We start from the raw sequence: 17023 nt of genomic DNA, 5'->3' as shown, positions 1-17023 counted from the left end.
AAAGAGAGGAATTTAACCTTAAAATAAATAACTGTTATTAATTGAATAGGTCCAATAACTAAATGGACCTAAATAAAATCTATCATGGTGTGACTTTTTATTTAGCAACAACCTATATGCGTCCATATAATAAAATAAACACATAGGCTCACACAGGTACACACTTGGATGGATCCTATCATGTTGCTAGGTCATACATAGATGAAAGAAGATTGTAAAATTTACCTGTTACAAATTATTAACTTGACCAAGGGAGCCATCAGATCAATAGATCTGGCAAAAAGTAACCATGGCTATTGCAATCAAGTAATAATAGGTTTTGAAAACTTACACACAAGCCAAAACCACATACTCCTGCAACAAGGTTAGCTGGATAGTTGGAAGTAGGATTTATTTAATTTTAAATAAATAAATTTCGAAAATTAAAGTAATTAAATAAATAAATAAAAAAATGAAATTAAATTTTCGAAAAATTTAAAAAAATTTATTTATTTTCGAAAATAAAAAAAATATTTATTTAAATTTCGAAATTATTAAAAAAAATATTTAAAATTAAACCTACAATTTTGAAAAATTAGGTTTCAACTAATCTAAATATCATTTCAAAATTTGCTAACTACTTTTAAAAATTAAATGTTATTCTATAAATAAAAATTAGAAAAGATAAATTAAATATCTTTTTCAGATTTTAAATTTAATTTAAATAAATAAAATAACAAAATTTAAAAGTTAGCAAAATATCTTACATCTATTTAAAATTACATGATTATAGTTATCTATTTTTAAATTTAAATAAGGTCAAAATATTTTAAAAAAAATTAATTTTTAAAAATTTAATATCTGATCTTAAATTTAAAAATAAGACAAGATATAATCAAATTTAAAAATAAGATAAATAATTAAGCAAAAAGATAGATATTTACTAATTTCAAATTCAAATTACACTAATATCATGAATTAAATTAAAAAAATATTAAATTAATTCATTATGATAATTAGAGTTGAATTAGGAATAGTAAATCTATAAATACAAAACTACACAAAAAATTAGAAGTTAATTCCATGAAAAAGCATGAAAAAACGAAGAAAAACGAAAATTTTGGGAGCTGTACGGACAGTATGCCAAGCAGCCCTTTGCGTGCGCGTAGGTGAGGCTTCAGACAAGCTTCCGCGCGTGGATGAAGGAATTTAGACAGGATGCACGGTCGTGCTTGTCTGAATCCGCACGCTCGTGGGTGTGCACAGCCCCCTTATCTTTTTTTTTTTTTTTTTTTTTTTTCGAATCTTCAAAAAATCATAACTAATTCAAATTTAATCGAAATTGAGTTCTGTAAAAAAGTAACTTGCTTAATTTTTTCCGTAATATCCAATAAAAATAATTCCAGAAACAAAATTTCAATTATTTTTCACGAAAATTTACAAACATCAATCAATCATCATATAACACTCAATACAACATGAAACCATCCAAATAACAAACAATCGTTTTAAAGTCCAAATTTCATGCAAGTAAATCAATTACCATGGCTCTGAGGCCAGTTGTTGGAATTTATTTTACCAGGATCTTAGATCTACTCACAAGTATGTTGTTCAAACACCCTAAATATGAACTTTCTAAAACGATAAATTAAACACATATAAAGTTAAGAAAAGCTTACATTGATGCAGCGGAATTAATGTCTCCTTCCGCTCAGATCTCTAACCCTTGTATCCTTTACGCAGCGAGTATAATCAAGATCTGAGCCCGAATGTCCTTCTTCTTCAAGTTTGATCCTTCACAGTCTTCCAATCTATGATTGAGTTACTGCTTGCTGTGTGTGGGCACTTACTCTTTCACTAGGGTTCGAAATTGATGAAGGGAGAAGAGAGAGATGATTTCGACCAGGTATAGAAAGTGGGGAAGGCTCAGTTTTTCTGAAGAGAGAAATTTCTGTCAGAAAAGGTTTGTGAAAACTTGTGATTTGACTGAGCCATCACTTTCTATTTATAGGCAACTACTAGGTTTAGGTTAGGAATTATTTGGCATTAAAATAATGAAAATATTAATTTGAAAATCCACAATAAGTGGCCGGCCAAGGTGTATTAGTGGGCCCCACTTGATTTTGGAGTTTTATCAAATTTTATTTCTATTTTCTCAAAAACGCCAATTTTCCAATTCTAACCTTTTAAATGCCAAAACTAATTATTTAATAACTAAAATAGATTATTAAATAATATTGTCATTTAATTTAATTATTAACTAGACATATAAAGTCCATTAATAAATAAATAAACCTAGAATCTCTTTTCTTTACAATTTCACCCCTGCTTAGTGAAAATTCATAAAATTAGACATAGTCTAACTTTAGAATTATAATTGATCAATCACGAATCAATTAATGAGTCTTACAAGCAGAATGTTCTCAACTAGAATGGGGACCATGGATCTATATATGCTGAGCTTCCAATAAGTGAACCAAATTTACCAAGTAAATTCCTACTTATTAATTCTTCGTTGAATCCACTCTTAGAACTTAGAATTGCACTCTCAGACTTATATAGAGCATATTGTATGTTCCACGATATCAATATGCTATCTCATTTAACCATTGTTATAATCTTATTGTGATTTAAAGATCCTCTATATAGATGATCTACATCGAGATGAGATTTCTTTACCGTTCTCACCCCTCAATGTATTTTGCCCCTTAAAACACTTAGCTACCTGTAAATGGTGTTTAGTGATGTAATAATTAGTCAGTTAAACAAAAGCTCATCCATTTACTTCTATTTGCTAAGCTCGAAGGGAATCATCACTTGACTTCTATACACCAGTAGAAGCTATAGATTCCATATTTATGTTTAGCACTCCCACTCAATCATACTATCATGTTCCCAAAATATACGTATCACCCTGACCTAAAAGTAGGCTTAACTAATAAATCAAAGAACATGAATAGCACTCCTGAGTTGAGCCTAAGCATATCAGGATTTAGATTCTTTTAATCTTAAGATCAACTACTGATATTGACTTGGAAAGATATATGTAACGGTAAGTTTGTAATATCTTAACTTAGTTGCAATATCGGTCCAATCCAATGTATACTCCATACATTCGAAACTAGTATACTTTACTAATGTCCTGGAAAGAACATAACACTTACTCCAAGTGTAAGTACACATCATCGCTGATTATCACATTAGTGTAAATCCAATAACACTGATGAAACAGGGACCAAGTCTTTTGATTCATATAATCACAAACACATTCCACTGTGTTGACGATACTGTAATTGTGAATAAACATATGATCTGGATTTAACTAATTCTGTGTGTAATAGTACTAAACATATTAAACCATTAGCATGTAAAATTCATGCAAACATCAATCACTTCAAATTTCTTGTGTTGATAACTAATCAGATTGTAAAGAGTTTTATTTAGGGCATAAAACCCATCATAAGGACCCTATGGCCACAGTTATTTCATAATAACCGACTCCATAGGTCTCTTACGGAGTTAGTTATTCATATCCCCTTTAGCGTCACCTGAAATAATGTGATCATAAATTTTACCAAAAATGACGCTATATGCCCAAAAAAATTGCCTGCAAAGCCCTTTTTTGTAGTAGTGGAGAGACTAAGATAAGAAAAATGAGGTCGAAATAATTAAATTTTTATTTAAATGGGAATCCCCAACGGTTTAAAACTATTTGGTATACAATTCCCAACTGCTTAACACCATTGGGGACCGATGGAAATAATGATTTTGTAGTAATGAATATATATATGTGACACTCTTTCCACTACTACAAATATGTCTATTTTCGTCGGTTTTTAACTGACATTTAATCTTTTTTCATCAATTCTATAAACCAACGTATATACCGTAGACGCAAATAAATATTATTTTGTGTCATTTTTCATTTGTCGGTATTAAAAAATTGCCTCATTTTGGAACTGATGTAAATAGAGTAAAAATCAAAATTTTAACTGTATTCCCGTCAATTTTGTACCGACACATACTAAATAATAATTAAAAAATTTTTTTTAGCTCCATTGAAATCCCTCCACACATCAAAAACACTGAAGATCAAAATTATATACAGTTTTTACAAAATAATAAATTGAAAACCAACAAAAAATTGTGCAAACACCACGACATCAAGCCTGCAAAAGAAATAGAAAAACATCAAATTTACGAGAGAGATCTCGAAAGACGGAGAGAGATAGAGAGAGATCCCGAGATAGAGAAAGAGAGTAAGAGAGAGGGAACATTACCTCTTTGAGTTTGATGGTGGTTTGTACACTGCACGATGGTTTTAGTTTGAGTGGCCACCACCATATAGGCATTGTGCGAGAGAGCAGTATAGTGGCCCTTGGACGGTAGGAGCCCACAACTAGACAGTGTGAGACTTGGATGGGCGTGCAAGAGAGATCCTGAGAGAAGAGAAAGAGATGAGAAAGAATGGGGTGCGATTTTGATTGGGTGCAATTTTGATGGGGTGGTGCTGGATAGAAATTTAGGTTAGGTATTATATATAGTAGGGTTTTATGTGTTATTGGGCCCGAGCTTTATTTTTTTTGGTTGATTTTTCGCGTCGGTTTGGAAATGACGCTGCATGGCGTCTTTTTAAAACTGACACAAAAACCCAATATGCAATTTTTTTAACCGACGTAATGCTGTGTCAATTCCAAAATGACAAAAAATCTCAATGTAATCTTTTTGCGTTAGTTTTAGGCGTTGACCGACATGTTGACCAACGCAAAAAGACCATTTTGTAGTAGTGTTCTCTCTTAGCTCAAGTTTTGTCCCAATTGGTTTTCTTACGAAGAATTTTAATGAAACAACTTTAGATTATGCTAACACACTTGCACTTCATAAAGTAAGTAGATAATGTGTGTGATTGAAATCATTGACATAACATACTTTAGAAATATATGGATTTCATTCAATAAAACAGTATCAACATTAGTGATTCTCGATGAAAATAACGTGAAATGCATTCCTCAAGTAAAGCCACTTACATACTCATTCAGACATCAATACATGGTACATAAGATCAAAATGCATCAATTAAAGAATTTCCAAGAATGTCAAAATGAGAAGGAATAAATATAGTTATTATAAAAATCCAAAAGAGTGTGTTATAAAGAATAAGTACATGTGGATGTCGAAACGTTTCTATTATTTACCATTGATTATGATTACTATTTATTTTTTTGATTTTTTAATATATGATTCACATATTTATATAAATAAGAGATTACTCTATTAAATATTAATGAACAGAGAAATTATCTTATTCACTCTATCTTTTAATGTTTCTTCTATTCCCTTCTCTATATTATATTATTTTATAACATTAGTTAACTTACGAAATTTAGAAACACATCATTGTACTTTGCTAAATAAATATATATAAATAACGACCTTATTATATCTATTCTATATAAAGTGTGTCTATATAACTAAAATTCTTGGTTTATGAGAAATTTATGGGTAACTTTTTATTTTTATTTAATAAAATAATAAAATATTATTTATATATAATAAAATAATAATAAAACCAATCTCATTAATATTTGAACTGATATTTAAGATTCTAATGTTTGTTTTCTTTAATCTTATACTTTTAACTGAATTTAAATGTCTTAAGTATATATATTATATAATGACATATATTTTACTCTCACTGATTAATCTTTTATTGTTCCTCATAAATATAATAGTGTGCATTCTTTTTTATTATTATTATAAATTGTTGTCGTTACATATTGAATTTGTATTTGACTTGACTAATCTCACTGATAGTGTGGTAGTGGCTTTCTTGCAACAATGTACTTGAGGTCGATAGACAATCAATGTGTGAGTAAAGAGCGAGTACAAATAGTATAGGTATTCTTTCTTTTCTCTTTATCTCTTCATCTCCTATCTCTTTGAATTATATTTGTATTTATAATTTTTATTAATTTATTGCAAATTTCAGTGATGATAACATTGGGTTCGAGATGCTTGAGGTTGTATTTTGTTGAAAATACAATAAAGAATAAGAAAAATTGTTACAAATGTTATAAAGAAGACATTTATTTAGTGAATCAATTATAATTTGTGTGGAAATCTCAAATTTTGAGTTATATATACACTTTCTTTCCATGTATAGTTATTCTTCATTAATCTAATCCTTATATTTATAATGATTATATTTAGTACTATTCATGAAATCTCCATTCTCCCTAAGCAATACATAGTTTATTGGTTTCTATAATTTTGTGCTAATTTTATTTTATATTTTTTATGTGCCAATTATAAAGTGGTAATATATATATATATATCTCATATTTTCTTAAGGTAGAGTTTATATTCAATTTCATATATTGGCTAATTGTTGGTACTATCTGGTTCTATTTTTTCGTAATTTTTTGTCTTATTAAACTAATTATTATACTTTAAGTTACTCATTGAGTAAGGTAAAATAATTACCTTAACCTCTGAAATTTATACTTAGTTATGAAGATTTTGACAACAAAGCTCAATACAATTTAAGTAAAATCTTATTTTCAAGTTTAGCAACAAAATTCAAAATGAAGAAAAAAAAAGTTTGAGCATGAATTTAGTGAAGTTATGAAAATTCAAAACATATACTGCTAAGATATTTTTTGAAACAATAATAATCAATTCTTATTTTTCAAATTAAAACAATAATTCAATTAAAAAATTATGATAATAAAAAATTAAATTAAATTTAAATGTAAACTATACTTAAGATATTTTTCAAAAAATATATAACTTTTATTTTTTCTCAAATTATCTTAAGAATTATTTTAGAATATGTATATATTTTCACATTATATATGTATGACTAAGTTTTTAAATTAATTAATATAGCATATTATTATTAATAAATTAAGTACGTTAAATAATAGGTATGGTTATATATGTAGAATATTATTAAAACAATTATTCTATAGATTTTAAAATAAATATCAATAATAATTATTGTAATCTATAAAATTGATTGTTATATCTATTTTCTACCTAAAGTGTGCCTATATATCAGAATTCTTGGTTTATGAGAAATTTATGGATGACTTTTTATTTATATTAAAAATAAAATGGTTTATTAATAAAAATAATATAGTTTATGAGAAATTCATGGGTTACTTTATATAATGAAATAAATAAAATAAATCTCATTAAATCTAAAAAAATACAATTGGATTTTTGCTTTATATATTATATATATATTGCTAAATAATTTTTCTATTTGTTTTTTTGGCTCGATCAGGTTATAATTGTTTGCCTCCACATCTAAATCTGAATATATAAAATGTGGCTATATAAACGAATTTTGGTTTATGAGAAATTATTGACTGACTTTTTTTAAAAAATATTATCTTTTTTTTATATAAAATGTGGCCATGTAACAAAATTCTTGGTTTAATATTATTATTTATTTTTCTGTCAAAATATTAACAGAATATTCTAATACTTGACAGAATATTCTGATTAGAAAACGTTAATTATAATTGATTAATTTTAGATAAATAATCCTACCAAAATTTAATCTAACAAATTTTTCTCTCTAGAGCAAAAATCCCAGCCTCCAACATAACGTTTACCAGTTTATAACCTTAGTTATAATTTCTTAAGCTATATTTTATAATTTTAATTTTCATATTAAAATTTGAAAAATACTAATGAAGACAACATGCTACATGCTATTATACAAAAGTATTGCATTTATATATCCCACGATGTTTCAAAAATACTTTTGAAAGTTCATCTTGAATTAATTATTAATATGTAATAAAAGATATTAGTTATTATATTATTACTTCAAACAAAAAAAAAAGTTATAGCGGTGCTTTTACTTTCTAATCATCTCTTGGTTTCGGGCAGAAAGTCATATTCATGTGTTATGTGTACGTTAAATTTTTGTTAATAGGCCAGGGAAGAGAGTATAGTCTTACAAAACTTGAAATGTGAACCTGAGTTGTCAGCATATACATAACTTCAATTTTGGCTTCTTTAACCAGCTGCCACACACAAGTTACTTACTCTAAATTTATAACCATTTACAATTTTTTAACACTCAAAAAGTTATCAAGTTTGTTTTCTATAGCTCTAGTTATTAAGGTAGAAAAATATTTTCAGATTGACTCCTCTATTCCGTTTATTAAATGAATTGTTTTCAAGTTGACACATTAACTTAAAAATGACACAATAATGACCTACTAGAAAGTATACACTTATATTCATTCTATTTATTGAGAATCAAAACTTCAATCTTCTCCACTAGATTAGCCAGACACACACAATATTATTTGGACATAAACACAGGACACAATATTATAACTCAAACTCATAAACACTTAGTCGAAACTTGAATGAATAATGTCACTCTTTTAAGTTTTAATATGACTAGGCAATTTTGGTTATTGTATTATCATTGCTGCTACATAGTTGATCATTTTTAGATTTTTGATGTGAATTTTTGTATTGTGAGCTTTTTACAGTTTCTAATAGACTTCAATGAGTAATAGATTTATATAATTATACTTGGAATAAATTTTGATAATGTTGTTTGGTAGATTCCTATTTTGTTATTAGGTAACATAATATTATTATTCGTTAGGTCTGTCACAATTATTAGAATGAATCAATTTAAAATCCTTTCACTATATTGAAAGGTGAGATTGATTTTACTATGAGCTTAATTATATATTTTATTTTGTATATCTATTGTTTTATTTGAAAACAGGTGAATAAATGACTACATTATATACAACAATTAAGGACATCACTCCAACTACAGAGAGTTGGAAGAATAAAATGAGAGTGTTAGAAAAATTTGAAAAGCGGACAAATAAGAGTTCACCACTCAAATATCAAATACTTAATGTTAGCAGACAAAAAAGTATACAATCAGTTAATTTACTGTTGAAATTGTCAATACTCTACTAATAAATGCTATATTTTCCGAATTTTTCCTGTACACCCGTTGCAACAAATTATTATTTCATAAATATATATATTTTTTTCTTAAAAATGAAGGTAATGATGTTGAACCTAATAACTAATAATATATATATATTTTATTTTTAATTGTATCACTTTTTAATAACGTAGAAAAAAATTAATATAAAATTTAGTATACGTGCCTCGCATGTAATTTTTTGCTAGTATGATATATATATATATGTAAAGTAACACATATTATTAAACAACCTCATTATATATAATAAAGAATTTAAGTATTATTATATAAGACTTAATGATGAAACTTCCAAGGAAGGCATTGTAGTTTGGAGCATGGCGCATTCCAGTTTCTTGTGCATGAACCTCCTTCGCCATCGCAGCACTTGCACACAGCTCCAAGTGTTTCATCAAAATTCTTCAAGTAATTATACTTATCATAGCCTGTTATTAATTAACCAATAATTATTATCAATATATAAGATCGAAGGGATAAAAGTTATAATTGAAAGTTGTGATTATAAATAAACGCTGAATAATTAATTTACCTTGTTTATTATGCCTGATTTTTAATGTTCTACCTTCTACTACACTTGGAGAAAATGTAGTGAAAAAAACGTTCAACATCATTATCATCATCAGTACTAAATTAACACTACAAATCTTAAAATATTTGGGTGTTACCATTTTCACATTAAATTTCAAAAAAGATCGAAAATGGGTTATGTAGAGAGGCATCATGGTAAGCCTTGAGGAGAGTTTATATAGAGATCAATGAAATGGACTATTGTACAACAATATTAGTTATTCTATAAATGAGAAAGAAATGTGAAAATGAGAAAGAGTCGTGGTGTTCTGGAACATATAGCTGTAGCAGCCGCTAGTCGACAAGAAATTAAAGCCACTCGTATCCAATGGGAATAATAATGTCTTTATTAACTAATAAAGTATTTTTATCGGCCATTACTATTAGTAAAGTACGGTTCAACATAGAAGCATTTCTCTTTTTGAAAAAAGAAATGCAAAAAATAATTAGTTATAATATATGTTTTTAATAAAAAGAATAATATTTATAAACATAATATCAAAATTTATTTAATAATTAAATTAAATTGTATATAGAATAGAGGTCATCATTCAAATTCCTCCAATTTTTATTTTTTAAGTTTACTTCAACTCCTAGATTTAAAAAAAAAAAATTACTTCTCCCTCCTTTTAAATGTTAAGTCTTGGTTAGTGCTTTTCAACATTTTTCTAACTAATATCCACACAATAAATTTTGTAGGGTCCACATATATACATCTACAACAAACAAAAAGAAAAACAAAATTTATTATCCAGCTGTTTGAAAATTGTTGTATGGTTTAGCATATCATTATTGGCTCTGAGTCTTTTATTTAACCATAAAACCGTCAATTACGATTCATATATAAATGCTTTTCATTTGTCAAAATAAAACAAATTCATTATATTATTAGCTAAACGGAAAACGTTGAATAACTAAACCAACTGTAAATTATGGCATATTTACGCGGACAGTCTTTGAAAAATCACTACCATTTAATGGAAACAAAAGTTGAGTCATGTGAATAATTTTACAAGGGGGAATTTTCGGGCCAATTCATGTGCTAATTGGAATAGGAAGTAATATCTTGTTTAATCAATTAGTCATATTATAATTATAATTTTTATAATATTGAACTTAATTTCGGCTCTCAGTGATACTTTCTAATTGATCATAACATATGTTGCTTAATATTTAGTTTATTCCAATAATAAATAATATTAATTACAAAATATGATATTTTTTTTTTCAAGCCTTAGAAAAATAATAAATATTTTAGAATCAAATAAAAAAAACAATATTTTAGAATCATATTCATCTGTTTTACAATCTCTCACATTATTTTTCAATACAGTCAGGAAAAAAAAACCATTATAATTTTTTCTATTATAATAAAGATTGTGCTTATATATATAGTCCCTTCTTAATTAATCTATATTTTTCAAATTAATTAATAAGAAGTACTTGAAGAATAATATGCAACTATGGGACTTCTAACTTGTGTATCACCATCATCCCAAACCAGAGCCCCAGAAATCATATTTCGATCATTTGCATCAACTCTAGCCCTGACCTTCACAACAAACGATTTCTTCTGTCCAACATAATCAAAACAAAGAGTCCTTGGTTTGACTATGACTTTCATTCCCTTTGGAGATTTGACAATGGCGTTATAGGTAGAGGCCGGTGACCCAACATTTGTGACAGTCCTATGAAAAGTGCGGGTGATAGGTTTGGTTGAGGTTGTGGAAAGAGCGAAAGAAGGATAGTTCAAATCGGAGGCATGTAATTTCTTGACTTTTGAGCAACTGCTGCTCTTATCACCTGTTACAAGTCTCAGAGATTTAGTGCTGTAACCTTGTCCACACAAGAATTCCACGTAATCACTCTCTCCAGCATCGTATACCAAACCAGGTCTAATCGATCTTAGAGGGTCTATGTGCCCAGACCCATAAGCAAACTCAGCATCTTTGTTAATCTCATCACTTAATGGATAAGCTGCCAAACCACATGACAAAACAAAAACCCAAATTATATATATTTATAACAACATAGGGTTGTTCTCTATAAATGTGTACACCTCTTGTTTCTAGTAGTACTTAAAATTTTTAATTCTATAGTCATCTTTTTTATAAAAAAAAATTAATTTCAGATAAATTTACGTTTTAAAAAAGATCAAACAATACATTCAGAAAGGAATTAATGAATTGCATTTCACACACACACACAAAATTATATAATTAACATACAAAAATATTTAGATTATAATTAACTATTTAAAAATTTCTAAGTAATTACTAGGTGGTACGTAGTATTGTAATTATATAGGTAATGTAATCACTAAGTAGACGTAGTGTAATTAATTATTAAGGTAGTAATTATATTTTATTTTAAAATATAAAATATGTAGTTGGACGTGAAATATAATAATTGCATATATACAAATAAATTAATAATTATGCAGTTTAATAATATTAATTATTTAAAAATAATAAAAATACTATGTAATTACACTCAATTATTTAACACCCTGAATGACCTCTCATCACATTTTCTAATTACTCTAATTATTTTGAATTACACTCAATTTTAATTTTTCATTAGAGTGACTTATTATTAAAACATATAGCTACCTCACTCGTTGTGGTGGAGGGGTAAAGAAAAACATTTCAGTCGGCGCAAACAAGAATAATAGTGTGATATATATACTATCATAAATTAATATTTTTTTTTATTTATTGTTTTAAATAAAATGTATTAAAGTCTTGGACTAAAAGTGAAAGACTACTACATAATAAAATTAGAGAAAAATAGGGGAGCCACCGCCCCACACATCTGACATCTTCCTTTTCTCTTATAATCCGCCCCTTACGCACCAACAACAAGTAACTTAGAATAAATCTTAAAACGTATATGTATATAATTAATGTTAGGTTTATATATATTATATATGTATATAATATGTGTTTAATTGATCAAAAGAGGTTGTCAAACCCATTTTCAATTTTTGCGATCAAATAATATTTGTTATATGATATGGTTGTTATTGGTACAATTAAATAGCTAAAGATTTGTAAAGCAATACTATACATTACTCGTACCTAATAATATAATAATGTATCCATTTTTCATTTTCCATGATTTTTTTTGCTTTTCATAATAATAATTATAAAAATACTTAAAAGCATTGTATAATAATTAATACTGTGTTATATGCACATATTCGAAAAATTTTGAGTCTATCAATTGATATCATTTTAATCAGAACACAAGTTAGTTACTGTAATTTTCCATGTCAAAACTTATTGGATAATATTTTGTGGATCCAAGTTGTGTATATATACAAAGTACGTAGTACATACCTGAGGTCATTAAGGCGGATTTAATGGCAGCAGGAGACCATGTTGGGTTAAAAGACTTAACGTAGGCAGCAGCTGCTGTTGCATGTGGGCAAGACATGGATGTACCTGAGATTATATTGTATGAAACCACTCTCTTGTCATTTGCTTGCCTAGTTGGACTTGTAGCTTCTGACCATGCAGCCAATATATCTACTCCTGGAGCTGTTAGATCCGGCTGCCATAAAATATAAATGCACCAAAATAATTATCATGCATGAACATATGAAATAATACTATAAGCATAGTCAGTAAGTACATTACAATACTATAATATACAAAATTATTATTATTTTCAATATCGTTATGTCTGTAATTGTTTGTATATGATGAGTCCCTACGGTCAATATATATTTAAACTAATTTTGCAGGACCACATAATAGTGCTCAATTTATAATTTGATTTTAATAATATATATAGTAAATTAATTAGTTTGATCAAGCAATTATTGCCTTGAGAATGTCACTCGTAATGGGGTTGGGACCCCTTGATGAGAATGAAACCACAAATGGGGCCGATTCATCTTTCACCTCAAAACTCTTCCGTATAGTTGCACTCGGTTTTCTGTAACACATGAAAAAAAAAAAAAGTTGTATTAATAATTTGCGGCATAAATATTTAAATTTAACTCTTAATTGCAAATAAGAGTTAATTTTTAACGGTAATAATATTTAAGCTATACTTCTAGAACTTTTGAAGTTTGCTGCCTGCTAAATAAATTGCTTCGTGACAATCTTTAATTGATCCAAGTCATAAAATTTATATATTTTTTAAAAAAATTAATTTAAATATACTCATAACAATGGATAATAACTTAACATTTAACGGTAAATTACCTACCATGTTCTAGAAATATAAGTTAGCTAGGTAATATTACTGTTAAAAATTGTTAAAAATTAAACTTAAATATTTATTTATAATTGAGAATAAAATTTAGATATTCATGCCTCAAATTACTCTAATACTAATTACTTACTTCAATTATTAAGTATCTACATTCTATCTCAGTTATTACTTTTTAATATGAAACATAGATACGACGTATGTGCATATGTATATCTCAACTGTACTTTTGGAAATTAATAATTTAGGTGTATATAGGTAGGTACCTAGTGGAGTTTACGTATAGGGAAATCTCATCTCCCTGTTTAGGGTTGAAAGTAGAAGCTGGAATAGGAAAAAGTCTGGCGAAATCCTTGACTTCTTCATCTTGCATTATAATTCCTGATGCGCCCCCTATAGAAGCAGCGCTCCCATCACCACCAGACCAATCACACAAAACTATTTTATTTCTCACCAATCTTTTGTCCAACGATTCTGCTTCACAGTACCTGCATCAAATCCAATCAAGACATTCTATGAAATCTTTCATATAATATAAAATGACAAACAAGACATATAGTTTATTTTCTTTTTTAAATTAAAATGAAAATAATTGGAGAATTATTTTATATACTATTTTTAAATTTTTTTTTTTTCAAATTTACAGTTTGAATTTTTAAAGTGGCTTCAGCGCTAGTTGCAATAGGGTTTTTTATATATTTTTTGTTGCAATTTAGGTTGCACCGCTAGTTGCAATAAAAAATTCTATATAGAATTCCGTAAAAATACAAAAAAAAAAAAAACTGTTTTGAAGTGTAAAAATAAAAAAGTCTCAATAATTAATATGACATAGTATGAAAAGAATCAAGAACTAATTAATAGTAGAATATATTTGTATTATTATATTTTTGACTCTATAAGTTACTTTAAGAAAATTTGAAAAACTATATTATTGGAAATTAAGTACTAATGATGCAACCACATTAATTTCTTCTTATATATACCTCATGTTGCTATATATATATTAACACACAACATATTTATTTTGTATTTATTATATTGAATTATCCAATGATATTACCAACTAAATTTACCTAGATTCGTCCGAAGTAAAACCTCCTCTTTTATTTGGGGCATGTCTACCATGAATAACAGGAAAGAATTTTTCGTCAAGATTAAAGGTGTTTACAGAGATACCCTGTTAAATAGCAAACATATATACCTCACCAAGTTAGCAAAATGTTAAAAGAGTAATATCATTAGTAAGAAGAGTTAATATACATATATATTAATTAATAGTAATTTTCAGACCTCATACACTTCTCCATTGCCCAATTTCACTTGGGTCAAAAACTTCCTATCAATAGTGCTAGCAGCCACAGAAAGCGACCATGGCGAAAGGTTGGTGATCGTGGCGGGTCCAGGGCCAGAGTTACCGGCAGAATTCGAGGTGAGTATTCCATTCTTCATGGAATGGAAAGCTCCAATGGCGATAGAATCATTGAAGTAATCAAACGAAGTAGAGCCACCAACCGAAAGAGAGATGATGTCAACTCCGTCTGCAATGGCATCATCAAAAGCGGCGAGAATATCAGCATCGAAACAGCCATCGAACCAACATATCTTGTAGACAGCGATGCGCGCTGAAGGTACTCCTCCTCGCGCTGTGCCCGACCCAAGCCCAAATAGGCTTGCGTCTCTTACCGAGGCCCCGGCAGCGGTCGAGGAAGTGTGAGAACCATGGCCATTTGAGTCCCTTGGAGATATGATATCCTTCTCTCCGAAGATGCCGTCACTCCGGTAGTATCGAGCTCCAATAATTTTGCTATTTAGAACCAAACATTAGCTTACATAAAATTCTAATTCTTATATAGTAGCCTTATGTTTAATAATATAAAGGACCAATTACTTGTTACAACTGAAATTGGATGACTCTTGGCAAAAGCCTTTCCATTTATGAGGTGGGGGACCAAATCCTTCGTCGTTGAAACTTTCTGACTCAGGCCAAATTCCAGTATCGAGCATACCGATGATGATATGGCTTTCGAGTTCTGCTCTTTGGACTTGTTTGGAGAATCCCATGAAGTCCCACGACCTTGTAGTGTGGAGCTGTTTCTTTCCACTTGGAAACACTGATACTACTCCTTCCATCTCTGTAAATTTATTGTAATAATATTTATATCATATTAAATAAATATATGTAGAATTGTACATGCAAAGTTTCGTTATTGTATAATTAGTATACAATTAAAACCCACCAGCAAGTTTTTGCACCTCATCCTTTGTAAGTTTTGCGGCAAATCCGTTGAAGCTTTTGTGGTAACTATGGACCAAGGCATCGGATGCATCGCTGTATATGCAAATATTACATCACCATGTAATCATGTGAGCTTAATTATAAAGAATATATATAGTCATTGTGTATGTTGAATTTATTTTACGAGTTATAATAATAAATAGGTAAATAGGTTGAATAAGATATGAATCGTCCTTAATGGTATATAATCACTACTTTGGTGCTGCTTAACTATTATATACTATTGTGTAATGTCAATAATATATTAACCTGCCAAGGGCTTCTTGTAGTACACTGTTATGAAGAGATGAAGCAGAGAATTCTCCATTTGGTCGGTCACCCATGTACACAATATGCATCTGCATCATCAGAATATGATCCATTAATTACATCATAAATATACTTTTCCCAATGCCAATTATATACGCAAACATCATATGTATATGTCGATATGTTATGTGTGGTAATGTCTCTCTTTCTATATAAATATATATATATATATATATACATAGTTACTCATGTATATGAACAATTGTTTTTGGTATAAGGAAAAATTATAATTATTTATCTATTTATTTGTTTTATACATTGTAGCTAGGTACATACTATATTGTGATAGCTTTTGATTAATTTATGATATGAAAAATAACTCTTATAATTAAAGTTTTTAATTATGTTATATGTGTCGCAGCATTGGTGTGTACAAATGTAGCTATTTACAATATTACACAAATATTTGAGAAATTTTAAAAATTTACCTTCGCCAAAATGGAAAATAGGTTATTTTAAAATTTACGTTTTGAAACATATTTATAGCATTCTAAATTCAATTTTTTTTTAAAAAAGAGCTAGTAAGAGAATAAGTACTAAATAACTATAATATACACTAATATGTAAATGAGAAAATTAAAATTATCATTTTTCAACGAGAATAAAGAGAATGAATAGTAAATTCTATGATGTAGGAGTTTCATTTTTTTTAA

At 28.1% G+C, this 17023-nt stretch overlaps 1 protein-coding gene across 1 annotated transcript; it reads right to left on the bottom strand.

The window, feature by feature from the left end:
• Nucleotides 1-10811: 10811 nt before the first annotated feature.
• On the bottom strand, nucleotides 10812-16405 carry LOC115706492 (cucumisin). The gene is made up of 9 exons (XM_030634154.2): nucleotides 16311-16405; nucleotides 16003-16094; nucleotides 15654-15897; nucleotides 15056-15569; nucleotides 14839-14942; nucleotides 14032-14253; nucleotides 13375-13486; nucleotides 12886-13099; nucleotides 10812-11521 (listed from the first exon to the last, which is right to left on the bottom strand). Exons 1-9 carry the CDS (start codon nucleotides 16403-16405, stop codon nucleotides 10974-10976), a joined length of 2145 nt encoding a protein of 714 aa, XP_030490014.2. The 3' UTR covers nucleotides 10812-10973.
• Nucleotides 16406-17023: the final 618 nt, after the last annotated feature.

Source organism: Cannabis sativa, chromosome 1, assembly GCF_029168945.1.
Source record: "Cannabis sativa cultivar Pink pepper isolate KNU-18-1 chromosome 1, ASM2916894v1, whole genome shotgun sequence".
NCBI lineage: Eukaryota > Viridiplantae > Streptophyta > Magnoliopsida > Rosales > Cannabaceae > Cannabis > Cannabis sativa.
This window is presented reverse-complemented; position numbering and strand designations above follow the sequence as displayed.

What these genes read in the sequence shown, in the direction of transcription:
- LOC115706492 (XM_030634154.2), bottom strand. Translation starts at nt 16,405, where the DNA reads ATGCAGATGCATATTGTGTACATGGGTGACCGACCAAATGGAGAATTC. An exon ending in TTTACTTCGGACGAATCTAG is followed by an intron (nt 14,254 to 14,838) that starts GTAAATTTAGTT and finishes GATTTGATGCAG; the next exon opens with GTACTGTGAAGCAGAATCGT. An exon ending in TTACGAGTGACATTCTCAAG is followed by an intron (nt 13,100 to 13,374) that starts GCAATAATTGCT and finishes ATTTTATGGCAG; the next exon opens with CCGGATCTAACAGCTCCAGG.